The 14706-nt window shown below is 43.2% G+C and overlaps 1 protein-coding gene across 2 annotated transcripts in view; it reads left to right on the forward strand.

Moving 5' to 3' along the window:
* The first annotated feature begins 256 nt into the window (after positions 1-256).
* The window catches only part of LOC121570634 (apoptosis-stimulating of p53 protein 2), a 67665-nt gene continuing 53215 nt past the window's right edge, over positions 257-14706 (forward strand). For both annotated transcript variants that reach the window (XM_041882112.2, XM_041882118.2), the window contains exon 1: positions 257-757. In XM_041882112.2, coding sequence (XP_041738046.1) covers positions 731-757 — 27 coding nt within the window. In that variant the 5' untranslated portion in view covers positions 257-730. The remainder of the gene's footprint in view (positions 758-14706) is intronic.

Raw genomic sequence — 14706 nt, forward strand, 5'->3', positions numbered from 1 at the left:
GAGAAACCAATTTAAGTGTTCAGAGATAACAGTTAAGTTCTTCCAACTGGCATGGAAGTGGCTAGAGTCTTCAGAGGTGTAATGATAATTAGTCTGAAACTAGGGTATTTGGTGCAGCGTACTCCCTCACTGCTTGCACCCGGTTCAGCTTAATCGAAGTCCCTCATTGTCCGAAACGAGGCGGAGCTTAAATTCCAATGGGATGAGTTGGATGAGTTTCCTCCTGCTACGTCACTCTGGGATAGGCTGTTAGCACTCCATCGAACTAGTACGCTGTCAGCGGTGTTTCATGGCTGGATAGGCACCTACGGCCTCGGTAAACGATCGCAAAAATATATCAAAACCATCGCACATACCTGTGTTATTCGATCGGTTTGGGTAATGGCCAGGCAATAATTTCATTTTGAACGCAATGCGTTTCCGTCAGCGATTACCAACTTCTAAGCAATGCAATCGCCACTAAAAAACTTTCCTTTCCAGAAGGCCTTGCATTTTGTTACAACAGGTCCACGGCATATGAAGAGAGGAGACTGATTAGGCTATTAGACAACGAAATAAATGTTTTTTTTTTTTTTTTTTTTTTACAATTCAACAACAAGAAGCCAACTCATCGACTCGCTTATATCCGACAGGCTACGGGACAGGACCAGGATTAAAAATACATTGAGTTGCAACGCCATCAGCTTTCCTAGAAACTACGATTCAAGTATTTTTTTAAAAAACTGGTTAAATGCGGTACGAGTCTAAAATGATGCCGGTGAGAATTTCTGCCTTTAATTGCTTGAAAAAAAGTTGTCACTATCCTCGCCTATTTGCTTCTATGGTAGAGATAGCTTACGCGACATTGTAGCGTTATCGTCAGGCATTAAATTGACACATAGGGCCTAGCCCTACTGTTGGTTACTTTGTTGTGATCTCCACCAATTCATGTTTTAAGCCATAAAAGAAAACTCAAGTTGTATTACACGGTATACATTAGAATTTACACCGTTTTCATCATGTATGTATATGTGTTGTGTGTGTGTGTGACATTCTTCCTATAGGGATGATGCAACCTAAGGGTAGGCTGCCTAATTCATGGCAGAACCTATAGAAATTGAACAGATTTTCAGATATTGTTAGTTCTTTTAAAAACGGCAAGTCTTGGATGTTTTTTTGTATAGGCTCCTATGCTAAAACTTTTATGCTCGAAAACCTTTTAATTATGTATTCACTAGGAAGCTATTGTTATGATTGTTTACATTGAATGACCCATACACAGCACTGAGGACTTGCAGAGAAGCCTAATGCATAATCAATCACCCCAGAGTGTCTACATTTATGTCCATAGGAGATTGATGAGATATGCTCAATCTTTGTTCAAAACATAATTAATCAGATTGTTTTGACACAGAGACCTAATTTGAACGTGGTGGTTATTGTTTTCCCTTGAACAAGTCACCCACCAACTCTGTCTGTAGTAGAGGGCTGCATTCCCTCGGGATGCCCGTAGGACCTGCGGGAGGAGCATGCGGTCAGACGGATAACTTTTGAATGCAACTCTTTTTTTCTACATATTGTATTAAAAGCAGCTCTGTCGCATTATTCACATATTCAGAATTCGCTGCGTCAAGTTCAGTAGCCATTATACCCTGATGAAGACAGCTTGTCTGTCGAAACGTTGGTTATTAAGTTATTGCATCGGAGCTCCTAGTGTACGGCTCTCCTTTTCAATTTCAGAAGCCTACCTAGTTGGGCGTGCGAGATCAAGTACGATGGGCTATATCAGAGACGCTTGTGTCTCCGCCCTAAGAATGGAATTCGTTGTCCACAAAGTGGAACGGCGGGCTGTCAAGCGCACACGTATTCCTAGCATGGAATTGTTGGATATATCTTGTTATTTGAATACTTTTATTGAATATTCGATGAGGGGTGTTGACGTCAACCGCCTGTATTCAATTGATAGTGAGATGCTATGCTAGCTTTATGAATATGCATAGACCATCTCGAATTTCAACAGGGACTCTAATATACAGTGTTTTTTCTCAAATTTGCCGGGATGTCACGTTGCACCAACCTAAGCATTTGAAACTTCTATTAGCTCAAATAAGCCTGCTGTATCTAATTAGCAATGAATGTTTTATCTTGACTAAATTCAATACCCTCTGATTGGCCCCCCATACAAAAACTCCTTGCTTAATAATTAATTATCTGCTTATAGTGGACAGATTTTGGGCTGAGTAAACCCTCTGGCTTTGCCTCTTCCTCTCTGGCTATATGAAATAGAGTAGGCTGCCTTGTCTATGCATGGGAGTAGAATCAGGTGGCAGTTATCTTTCCAAGGAAATTAACTAAAAATGATTAGGCAATAGTTAACTACATTACCTAGACATAAATATTGATCCACCATATTTGTCTCCATCTGAAAATCGTCCCACTCCTAAAAGATACGTTTTGCATATAGCCTATCTCAAGAGAAGGTGCAAGTGTCCGCTCTCTCTCAAACTCTGCTCTCTTCAAACTGCATCTAGCCTATTAGCTGATATAGCCCAGTAATACCGATAGCCTAATATATTGGGCCACGTGAGAATCTCTGGTAATTTAACCTATTCCTTTTAGCGCATTCTGATATTGCCTTTAGGGTGCAAAATTGCTGCGACCATGGTTGGCAAGTGAGCTGTGTCAAATACGCCTAAAATAACATTGTGGGACTGTGGTTGGGTTCGGGAGCGGGTGGGAGTTGGACAAAAAGCTAGCGGGAGTGGGCGGGTGTGGTATAAAAAGCTGCTGGCGGGAGGGGGATGAAGGGATCATTCCCGCGCATACCAGTTGGTAATGTGGACCCCTGCCAACATCATGAGAGGTTCATTCCTTTTTCTGCAGTGCTGAGCTCCATCTTTCATCACTTTTATTGAAGTAGAGAGAGTATTACTTACTATACATATAGGTAGCCTGCAGTGTGTGCATCTCTCCCCCTCATTCCTCCCTTTCCAGTAACTGGATGAGTGAATTAATCATGTTGTAAGGCAACAGTGACAGAGTACTCTCAGGATGACTCCCGTCTGCTAGATATGACCTAGCGCCACTATTCACACCCAGCCATTTGTTATCACCAACCGCCATTCACATGGACATCAATATAAATCCTTACCATGCCATGTAGCTCTTTATAGGCCACAGGAGACCTTGTGTCCACTGGGGTGTGTCCGTATCAGCGGAGGCTCCTCAGAGGAGGAAGGGGAGGACCATTCTCCAGTGAATTTCATAAAAATTAAAATGGTAAAACACTTAAGTTATCCTTTTTAGATAAAACTACTAAATATAAACACGTGTCACCAAATAACAGATTAAAACACTATTTTGCAAAGGTCTACAGTAGCCTCAACAGCACTCTGTAGGGTAGCACCATCGTGTAGCCGGAGGACAGCTAGCGTCCGTCCTCTTCTGGGTACATTGACTTCAATACCAAACCTAGGAGGCTCATGGTTCTCACCCCCTTCCATAGACTTACACAGTAATTATGACAACTTCCGGAGGACGTCCTCCAGCCTATCAGAGCTCTTGCAGCATGAACTGGCATGTTGTCCACCCAATCAAAGGATCAGATAATTCATCTAGTACTGAAAGCATAAGCTACAGCTAGCTAGCACTGCAATGCATAAAATGTGGTGAGTGGTTGACTCAAAGAGAGAGACAGACGATAGATGAACAGTTTTGAACAAAATAATTTCTTCCAAAATGAAGGAAAAGCACGTTCAGTTTCACTTACTTAGCTAGGACTTACAGCTAGCTAGTTTAGCCTACTGAAACACCCTGCTCAAACAGAGGGATGCTATGTTAGCTAGCTGGCTATGACTTTCCAACACAACACTGGAACAAGTCAAGTCAAGGTATGCTTTTGGTATTACTAAGTTATTGCCACTCGGGGCCGCCGGTGTAATTGGTTACTGACTGGACACTAACGTTACTGCATGATTGTAGCGGGTTTACTAACGTGTTATTTCTATTAGCTATGCTGACTATGACGTTACTTTAGTGAATATGGTGACAACGATGTAGGCTGTTTGTAGAGGTTTGGCTTGGAAATGTTTTTTTGCCTGGTCACATACAGCTGATTTGTTGTGCATTGAAGTCCACAAGCAAAGGGAAGAGAAGCAATACAACGTGGCTGTTATGAGAGTGAACTCTGTTTACGCGTGATCAGGAGTATATGCATTCTGCAGAATCTGTTGAAAATCGTTTCTTAAACTGAAGCAGTATGATCAGCACAATCTCCATCACAAGATAGCCACATTAGAACATGAGGTATTGTGAGGTATTTTCTGTGCTTGTACACTACTGTACAGTGCTATGTGGGAGTTAGAATGTAGCAGCATTGTGGCTGGCTTGGGTGGGGAAGGGCGGTACGTTGGTCACTGTTTTCTTAGGACAATGGGCTGCGACTCTTTATGACATGGTGTGGAAGAGGTGATTGTGTGTGTCTTGTCTGTCTATGATCAGAGATGCTCTCCCTTTATTGGCCCATTGTGGGTGTAGGCTAGTTGTACGCAATGGTTTTACTCTGATTTACCTTCTGTCCAGCCAAGCTCTGTGTACAGCTAGCAGTGATTGACACATTTGGTCTTGAGCTGATGTGTACACAGTGTTGTAATCAAAGCTTGTTTATTTTAGGGAGGTTAGTGTGATTTGAATTGATTACCCCCTAACCCCTGACATGTTACAGTTTTGAAGGGTAATGAGGTGAAACTCTGGTTAGCCTATAGGCCTATCCTTCTTTATTGGCCATACCTTTCATGTTTAATATATATTTTTTAAGGATACTGTTACAAGGATACTGTTACATTTGTTCCTAAACAGCTTTGAAGTGTTCAATGTTGACTTAAACATATTGTCTTAATAAACCAAAACAACAACCACATCACACTAGGCTTGTGGCAATAGAATGGTGGGAAAATTAGGTTGTGTTGTAGGCAGCCCTGCTTTACTTTGCTGTATGTCAACAGAAACCTGAGGAGGCTTTCACTGTGTCACCACTGACTGGCTTTGTGTTGACTCTCTGGGAGGGCTCCTTCTTATGCAACACCTGACATTCACACCAGTCAGGTGGAGATTGGCTAGGCTGGGAGATCCAAGGAAACATATACACCTGTAAACAAATGGACCTCCACTTGAAATGATCACGGGACCATAATGAATCAACTGCTGAAGGCTAGTTGTAAAAAACAATACCTTTTAATAATAAAGTAGGCCTAGTGCGGCACGAATGTCATGGATTTTTCTGCCATTGAAATCCTTGGGCAGGCCGGCTAAGCGTTTTCTCGTGTCGTCTTTGTCCAAACAGTGTAAAATATTTTAAGCAATAAGACCCAATGGGGTGTGTTATATTGCCAATATACCACGGCTAAGGGCTGGAAACAGCACTTAGAGTTGAAGTCGGAAGTTTACGTACACCTTAGCCAAATACATTTAAACTCAGTTTTTCACAATTCCTGACATTTAATCCTAGTAAAAATTCCCTGTCTTAGGTCAGTTAGGATCAACACTTTATTTTAAGAATGTGAAATGTCAGAATAATAGTAGAGAGAATGATTTATTTCAGCTTTTATTTCTTTCATCACATTCCCAGTGGGTCAGAAGTTTACATACACTCAATTAGTATTTGGTAGCATTGCCTTTAAATTGTTTAACTTGGGTCAAACGTTTCGGGTAGCCTTCCACAAACTTCCCACAATAAGTTGGGTGAATTTTGGCCCATTCCTCCTGACAGAGCTGGTGTAACTGATTCAGGTTTGTAGGCCTCCTTGCTTGCACATGCTTTTTCAGTTCTGCCCACACATTTTCTATAGGATTGAGGTCAGGGCTTTGTGATGGCCACTCCAATACCTTGAGTGGCTTCTTCCTTGCTGAGCGGCCTTTCAGGATATTTTGATATAGGACTCGTTTTACTGTGGATATAGATACTTTTGTACCTTTTTCCTCCAGCATCTTCACAAGGTCCTTTGCTGTTGTTCTGGGATTGATTTGCACTTTTCGCACCAAAGTACGTTCATCTCTAGGAGACAGAACGCGTCTCCTTCCAGAGTGGTATGACGGCTGCGTGGTCCCATAGTGTTTAAACCTGCATACTAGTGTTTGTACAGATGAATGTGGTAGCTTCAGGCATTTGGAAATTGCTCCCATGGATGAACCAGACTTGTGGAGGTCTACAATTTCATTTCTGAGGTCTTGGCTGATTTCTTTCGGTTTCCCCATGATGTCAAGCAAAGAGGCACTGAGTTTGACGGTAGGCCTTGAAATACATCCACAGGTACACCTCCAATTGACTCAAATGATGTCATTTAGCCTATCAGAAGCTTCTAAAACCATGACATCATTTTCTGGAATTTTCCAAGCTGTTTAAAGGCACAGTCAACTTAGTGTATGTAAACTTCTGACTCACTGGAATTGTGATACAGTGAATTATAAGTGAAATAATCTGTCTGTAAACAATTGTTGGAAAAATTACTTGTGTCATGCACAAAGTAGATGTCCTAACCGACTTGCCAAAACTATAGTTTGTTAACAAGAAATTTGTGGAGTGGTTGAAAAACAAGTTTTAATGACTCCAATCTAAGTGTATGTAAACTTCCGACTTCAACTTTGGCTGTGGTATATTGGCCATATACCACAAACCCCTGAGGTGACTGATTGCTATTATAAACTGGTTACCAACATAATTAGATGAGTACAAATATTTGTTTTGTCATACCCTTGGTATACAGTATGATATACCACTGCTTTCAGCCAATCAGCATTCAGTGCTCGAACCACCCAGTTTATTTATATATTTATACCATGGCATTGTTGAATACTAGTTTCTGATTAGCTTGAAGGGTATTCTAGAGCGTGCATTATTTCCCTATAACGCACGGTATAATTCAATGGCTATGAAGTTCTTTCTTACATGTTCTGTTTTTGAGTTGCTTTAAAAGCAAAAGTCTAATTGAAACATTATTGGCATTGTTGAATTCGAGACATTCGATTTTCATAATAGCAAGCTAGGATGATGGGTTGGTTAGCTAAGCTAGGAAGTCTGCATGGTTACCAAGGCAACTACTGTACCTATCTAGATAGCTAGTAAACTTGCTAGCTACTTCAGTGGATGTTGTCACATTTCTACTGGCAAATGAATACATTTCTAGTGGCATATACGTTAATGTATAGCCATGGTATAAAAGGGATAATCAACTCAGGGCTCTGTGTTCTCTGGAAAATAATGCAACACCTTGTAAGGTTAGTTCTACTCCGCTAATGCATCGTGGAACACACCTTCCACGTCTAGCACTATTTTCCAGAGAACGCATAGCCCCTCGTGGATTTTCCCTTACATGTTTCGGGATGGAAAAACGCTGTGTGTAAACTTACTTTATATCTGTTTCAGTAATTTATGTAGAAAAGAGGATGAACCTATACATTTAAAAATAATATAGGCCTAATCTTTGAGAACCAACAATCACCAAAATAATAGCGCCCCTGCCACGCTCACCACCTAAGCCCCTTTTTGATCCCAAAAAATCAGTTGAAGTGATTTCTAGAGGAGTGCGTGTGTTATGTGCTAATATTTAAATCTAGATAGGATTCTGTGTCATGTACAGAGACTAGAGACTCTGATGAATGGCCTCAGTCATTCAGTGTTTCGAATGGGTTTCCTCCCCATAGTAACTTAATGAGAATGGATATGGGTGTAGCTACTGAACCTGACCCTTCAGAGGAAGGGAGAAGGCACGGCACCATAGAATCACCTGACCAGGTGTCTACTTACCTGCCCTAGAATCCAGAGTGACTGACGTGATGTCCGTGGTGGATTCAGGTGAAAGGGGTAAAGGTGTGTGGCTGTACTGTAGAGAGACTGAGACACAGCGAGGACATTGGGTGTAATGTCAGGGGCATTAATCCTAGTTCACCCATGGGGATGTATGAAAAATTTATGCACTCACTAACTGTAAGTCGCTCTGGATAAGAGCGTCTGCTAAATGACTATAATGTCAAATGGGATGAGAGAGGCCAGAGTAGAGCACTGCAGCAGCCAGGGTTGGTCAGAGGAAGTTTGTGTCCCACATTCACTCACCTGTGCCAATGATCTCGTTATACTTTATCCTTCTCATTCCAAATTGGGCTTAATAAAGACATTTAACTTGTCCCTTCTAAAATATGAATAAATGGGATTGTGGTTGTTGCTCAGCTCAAAACCAGTTTGTCTAGGATAGGGAAGAATAAGATTCTTGTTAGTTGGCTCATTCTGCTTAATGTGGCTCCCATTTCTCTTATCTCTCGTAGAAGGCTCGTAGTTGCCTCTCTCTCATCACAATATAATATGCAGGATGGAGAGACCAGGAAAGGAGGAATTTAGAGGGAAACATGGTGCAGTGCAGACAGAGACGGGAGGTTATGCTGAATTTAAGTAGGGAGTGATGTAGCCTACTGCAGACTGCAGCACAAATTGTTGGCTAGCGCTCTCACCAATGACCTTTTCTCCTCCGTCTTCCCCTTTAGTGGAGGTAGATGAAAAGGAAATGTATAGAGTATCCTGCCATGCGTTTTTGAAGGACTGCCCGGCTGGAGCGATAGTCTTCAGGTCCAGAGTTCTGCAGAGAGGATGGAAAGACAGACACACACACACCGAGAGATGCAGCCTGTCTTGATGCAGTCTATTGACTTCCTTAGAGGGGGCTCTATCAACAAGACCTTGTAGGATCACTAGCTTACCCCAGCAATATCTGTAATGGACAGAGACTGTGTGTGTATGCACTTGCATACAGTGCATTCGGACTGCATTCGGAAAGTATTCAGACCACTTGACTTTTTCACAAGTTAAAGCCTTATTCTAATATGGATTTTTTTGTTTTACATTCTCACCAATCTACACACAATACCCCATAATGACAAAGCAAAAACAGGTTTTTAGAAATTTTAGCAAATGTATATTTAAAAAAATATGGGATTGTGTACGGAAATATGTACTAGGATCCCTGGGGGTACTTCGCCTATCCACAGGGGGTACTTGAAGACTCATAAGACCATAGGCTTACTGGTAAAATGCACATGAGGGGGTACTTCAGGGGTACTCAGAGCGGAGCCAAATTCAGTTGGTGGTACAGTAACCGAAAAAGGTTAAGAACCACTGGACTAGTATATTGCTTTAAAAAAAACATTATTTTTTTGTTTTTTTGACCTTTATTTAACTAGGCAAGTCAGTTAAGAACAAATTCTTATTTACAATGACGGCCTACACCGGCCAAACCCGGACGACGCTGGGCCAATTGTGCGCCGCCCTATGGGACTCCCAATCACGGCCGGTTGTGATACAGCCTGGAATCGAACCAGGGGGTCTGTAGTGACGCCTCAAGCACTGAGATGCAGTGCCTTAGACCGCTGCGCCACTCGGGATTATTTGGTTTTGTTTACTGAATAGGCATATCAGGTTCATTTAGGCCTATTTGTCTTAGATATGTTTGCTCTGCTTTGTTAAACAGCTGGTGGTATGCTGTGTTATTTCTTAATAGGCTCATCAGGTTTTTATTGACCTGTGTTTATTTCTTTGGCTGTGGTGTTAATTAATATTTAATGCACTCTGGGGTAGTGTCTCAATACCACTCTCCATACTTTAGTGCAATTTTGGAAAGGAAACGCTAACAAAGCGTCTTAATAGTGCGTTGGGCCACCATGAGCCGCCAGAACAGCTTCAATGTGCCTTGGCATAGATTCTACAAGTGTCTGGAACTCTGTTGGAGGGCTGTGACACAATTCTCCCATAATGTGGTGTTTTGTTGATGGTGGTGGAAAACGCTGTCTCAGGTGCCGCTCCAGAATCTCCCGTGAGTGTTCAGTTGGGTTGAGATCTGGTGACTGTGACAGGCACACACACACACACACACATACATACACCCTTTTGGTCCTTTGAGACCCCTCTTTGAAAGTCACATATATCTATCCTTGCCATAGGCAACTGGGCATTTTTATACATGACCCTAAGCATAATGGGATGTTAATTGCTGAATTAACTCAGGAACCACAACTGTGTGGAAGCACCTGCTTTCAATATACACTGCTCAAAAAAATAAAGGGAACACTTAAACAACACAATGTAACTCCAAGTCAATCACACTTCTGTGAAATCAAACGGTCCACTTAGGAAGCAACACTGATTGACAATAAATTTCACATGCTGTTGTGCAAATGGAATAGACAACAGGTGGAAATTATAGGCAATTAGCAAGACACCCCCAATAAAGTACTGGTTTTGCAGGTGGTGACCTTCTCCGTTCCTATGCTTCCTGGCTGATGTTTTGGTCACTTTTTTTGAATGCTGGCGGTGCTTTCACTCTAGTGGTAGCATGAGACGGAGTCTACAACCCACACAAGTGGCTCAGGTAGTGCAGCTCATCCAGGATGGCACATCAATGCGAGCTGTGGCAAGAAGGTTTGCTGTGTCTGTCAGCGTAGTGTCCAGAGCATGGAGGCGCTACCAGGAGACAGGCCAGTACATCAGGAGATGTGGAGGAGGCCGTAGGAGGGCAACAACCCAGCAGCAGGACTGCTACCTCCGCCTTTGTGCCAGGAGGAGCAGGAGGAGCACTGCCGGAGCCCTGCAAAATGACCTCCAGCAGGCCACAAATGTGCATGTGTCTGCTCAAACGGTCAGAAACAGACTCCATGAGGTGGTATGAGGGCCCGACGTCCACAGGTGGGGGTTGTGCTTACAGCCCAACACCGTGCAGGACGTTTGGCATTTGCCAGATAACACCAAGATTGGCAAATTCGCCACTGGCGCCCTGTGCTCTTCACAGATGAAAGCAGGTTCACACTGAGCACGTGACAGACGTGACAGAGTCTGGAGACGCCGTGGAGAACGTTCTGCTGCCTGCAACATCCTCCAGCATGACCGGTTTGGCGGTGGGTCAGTCATGGTGTGCGGTGGCATTTCATTGGGGGGCCGCACAGCCCTCCATGTGCTCGCCAGAGGTAGCCTGACTGCCATTAGGAACCGAGATGAGATCCTCAGACCCCTTGTGAGACCATAAGCTGGTGCGGTTGGCCCTGGGTTCCTCCTAATGTAAGACAATGCTAGACCTCATGTGGCTGGAGTGTGTCAGCAGTTCCTGCAAGAGGAAGGCATTGATGCTATGGACTGGCCCGCCCGTTCCCCAGACCTGAATCCAATTGAGCACATCTGGGACATCATGTCTCGCTCCATCCACCAACGCCACGTTGCACCACAGACTGTCCAGGAGTTGGCGGATGCTTTAGTCCAGGTCTGGGAGGAGAACCCTCAGGAGACCATCCGCCACCTCATCAGGAGCATGCCCAGGCGTTGTAGGGAGGTCATACAGGCACGTGGAGGTCACACACACTACTGAGCCTCATTTTGACTTGTTTTAAGGACATTACATCAGTTGGATCAGCCTGTAGTGTGGTTTTCCACTTTAATTTTGAGGGTGACTCCAAATCCAGACCTCCATGGGTTGATACATTTGATTTCCATTGATTATTTTTGTGTGATTTTGTTGTCAGCACATTCAACTATGTAAAGAAAAAATTATTTAATAGGATTATTTCATTCATTCAGATCTAGGATGTGTTATTTTAGTGTTCCCTTTATTTTTTTGAGCCGTGTACTTTGTATCCCTCATTTAATCGTGTTTCCATTATTTTTGGAAGTTACCTATATGTGCTACTTGTTGGCAACAACCTTACCGTTACAACAAATGGGCAATATACTGGCCATATTATGCAGTACTGTATATTTTTACTACCCACCCCACCCCTCCTCTCTCTAATCTCTTACTCTTCCTCTCTCTCATGATATACTCAGAAGTATTTTATCTACAAGGTATTTTGTGTGAAAGGAATAAAGGGAGGGAGAGATGGAGGGAGAGATGGAGGGAGGTGGATGAAGGTCAGGAGCAGACGCCACAAAATGCCAACTCATCCAGTGTAGGCTGAGAAGAGAGCCCAATAGCATGGTCTGTCTGGATCATTAACTTTAGTGCTGAGCCCCAGAAGGCTTTACCGTATGTCACAACTCTTTCTCTGTCCGTCTGTCTGTCTCTCGTCTCGCTCTCTCCCTCTCTCCTAACATTAACAGGGTCCTCTGGATGTCCTACATTACTTGCAAGAGCTGATGTTGTCAACTGCTGTGTCTGTAGTGATTTCTGGGTGACTTTTCCTGTCCTGCTGGGATTTAAAGCATATTTGCCCTCCTGTAAAAAAGGGCTAATCTAATGCATTGAAGCGTCAAAGGGAACCCCATGCTTGTCTTACATGATTTGTTGCCCCACAACAACCAAGCAGCCATAAACGATTATGTATCTGGGTCACTGTTATTTGAAACCTTGCAGAGCAAATCTGACAAACCCATCCTGCATAGCTAAAGCTTCTACTCTACTAGAGCTGTTGAATGATCCACACACGCTGTATGTAGTCCAGTGGTTCATAAAGAAGTAGAGTGCTGGCTCTGGGTTTCCCTTCTACGCACAGATCTGGGATCAGCATTTGGCATTGATCTTGGATAAGCTTTAAGCACAGATCTAGGACCAGGACATAAAAACAAAAACGAAATACAATTTGGTGTTTAGGAACTTATTGAGGGCGGGGGGCTCCCCCTTGAGATGCAGTGATGTGTGTGGAGGCCACTCCTTTGAACATATACTTTAGCCTGTCTTTGTTTTCACTGAGAGGGCTGACGCTGCACTGCCCTTAGCCTTTGTGCCTGGGTCTCATAGCAAAGGGTCTGAATACTTATGTAAATAAAGTATTTCTGGTTTTTTATTTTTAATACATTTGCAAAAAGTCTAAACCTGTTTTTGCTTTGTCATTATGGGGTATTGTGTGTGTGGATTGATGAGAAAAAATACATATTTAATCCATTTTAGAATAAGGCTGTAACGTAACAAAATGTGGAAAAAGTGAAGGGGTCTGAATACTTTCCGAATGCACTGTATGTGTGTGTGGCCCTGCAGCATATTGCAGGTGTCTCTGACTAGGCGCACACAGTGGTATTGATTGCTTTCTAAGCAGGTCTTTCATTTGCTAGTTACTTTGACATTGAAGTCTAACTCTTACTGTGCCTCATGTTTTGTCCTGGGGATCTTGTAACTCAATAAAATAGATATTGAGTTTGTACTAAAGGAGAATAACATACAGTAGTATTGACCCTTATTTTGCGGGACATTTGTGGGACTGTGTAGCCTACATAAATACTTTTTTTTTTTTACGAGTGCATTCTGTTTGGGTGGGAGTGGCACACACACACACACACTGCCATCCTCCTACTTCTTGTAATTGGCTATGTTTAAACCCAGTAGATGTGACAGCATGCCTAAACAACTGGAGAGGCCTGATAAGCCTGTTCCCCCAGCAATCTGTCCAAAACCACTGATACTGGGCGTCAGGTAGCTTAGTGGTTAAGAGCGTTGTGCCAGTAACCGAAAGGTTGCTGGTTCTAATCCCCGAGCCGACTAGGTGAAAAATCTGTCTGTGCCCTTGAGCAAGGCACTTAACCCTAATTGCTCCTGTAAGTCGCTCTGGATAAGTGCGTCTGCTAAATGACTAAAATGTAAAAATACAGGGTCAGCTAATTTTCCATCCCCTAATGGTTAACGTTAGGATTGGGAGTAGGCCTGTCTGATCTTAGATCATGGCAGTTTGTACCTCGATCCCATAGGGTTAGATCAACATGACTCTACAAGGTCAATGTAGGTGGGTGTGTGTGTGTGTGTGTGTAAGAGAGTGAAAGGCACAAACCCGCCCACTAGGGGGTCAAGGGTCAATCTTGTTTGGAGGGGCAGCAGGATGTAGCATGCATGCAACACACACATGCACACAGGAACCCCCTGGGTCATGGTTGAGAGGGTACAGTAGTGTCATCAGCTGTGGCTGCTCTCCTGCTCTCAGAAGTGCTTTCATAAAATGAATCACAGTCAGACAGGGTTTGATGTTGTTCTGCTACCAGTGGCTTTCATCAGACAGACCCATGCCTGTCTAGTCACAACAGGATATTATGTGCACCTGCTACAGTGGGGGGAAAAAAGTATTTAGTCAGCCACCAATTGTGCAAGTTCTCCCACTTAAAAAGATGAGAGGCCTGTAATTTTCATCATAGGTACACGTCAACTATGACAGACAAAATGAGAAAAAAATATCCAGAAAATCACATTGTAGGATTTTTAATGAATTTATTTGCAAATTATGGTGGAAAATAAGTATTTGGTCAATAACAAAAGTTGCTCAATACTTTGTTATGTACCCTTTGTTGGCAATGACACAGGTCAAACGTTTTCTGTAAGTCTTCACAAGGTTTTCACACACTGTTGCTGGTATTTTGGCCCATTCCTCCATGCAGATCTCCTCTAGAGCAGTGATGTTTTGGGGCTGTCGCTGGGCAACACGGACTTTCAACTCCCTCCAAAGATTTTCTATGGGGTTGAGATCTGGAGACTGGCTAGGCCACTCCAGGACCTTGAAATGCTTCTTACGAAGCCACTCCTTCGTTGCCCGGGCGGTGTGTTTGGGATCATTGTCATGCTGAAAGACCCAGCCACGTTTCATCTTCAATGCCCTTGCTGATGGAAGGAGGTTTTCACTCAAAATCTCACGATACATGGCCCCATTCATTCTTTCCTTTACACGGATCAGTCGTCCTGGTCCCTTTGCAGAAAAACAGCCTCAAAGCATGATGTTTCCACCCCC

Source organism: Coregonus clupeaformis, chromosome 1 (assembly GCF_020615455.1).
Source record: "Coregonus clupeaformis isolate EN_2021a chromosome 1, ASM2061545v1, whole genome shotgun sequence".
Classification (NCBI taxonomy): domain Eukaryota; kingdom Metazoa; phylum Chordata; class Actinopteri; order Salmoniformes; family Salmonidae; genus Coregonus; species Coregonus clupeaformis.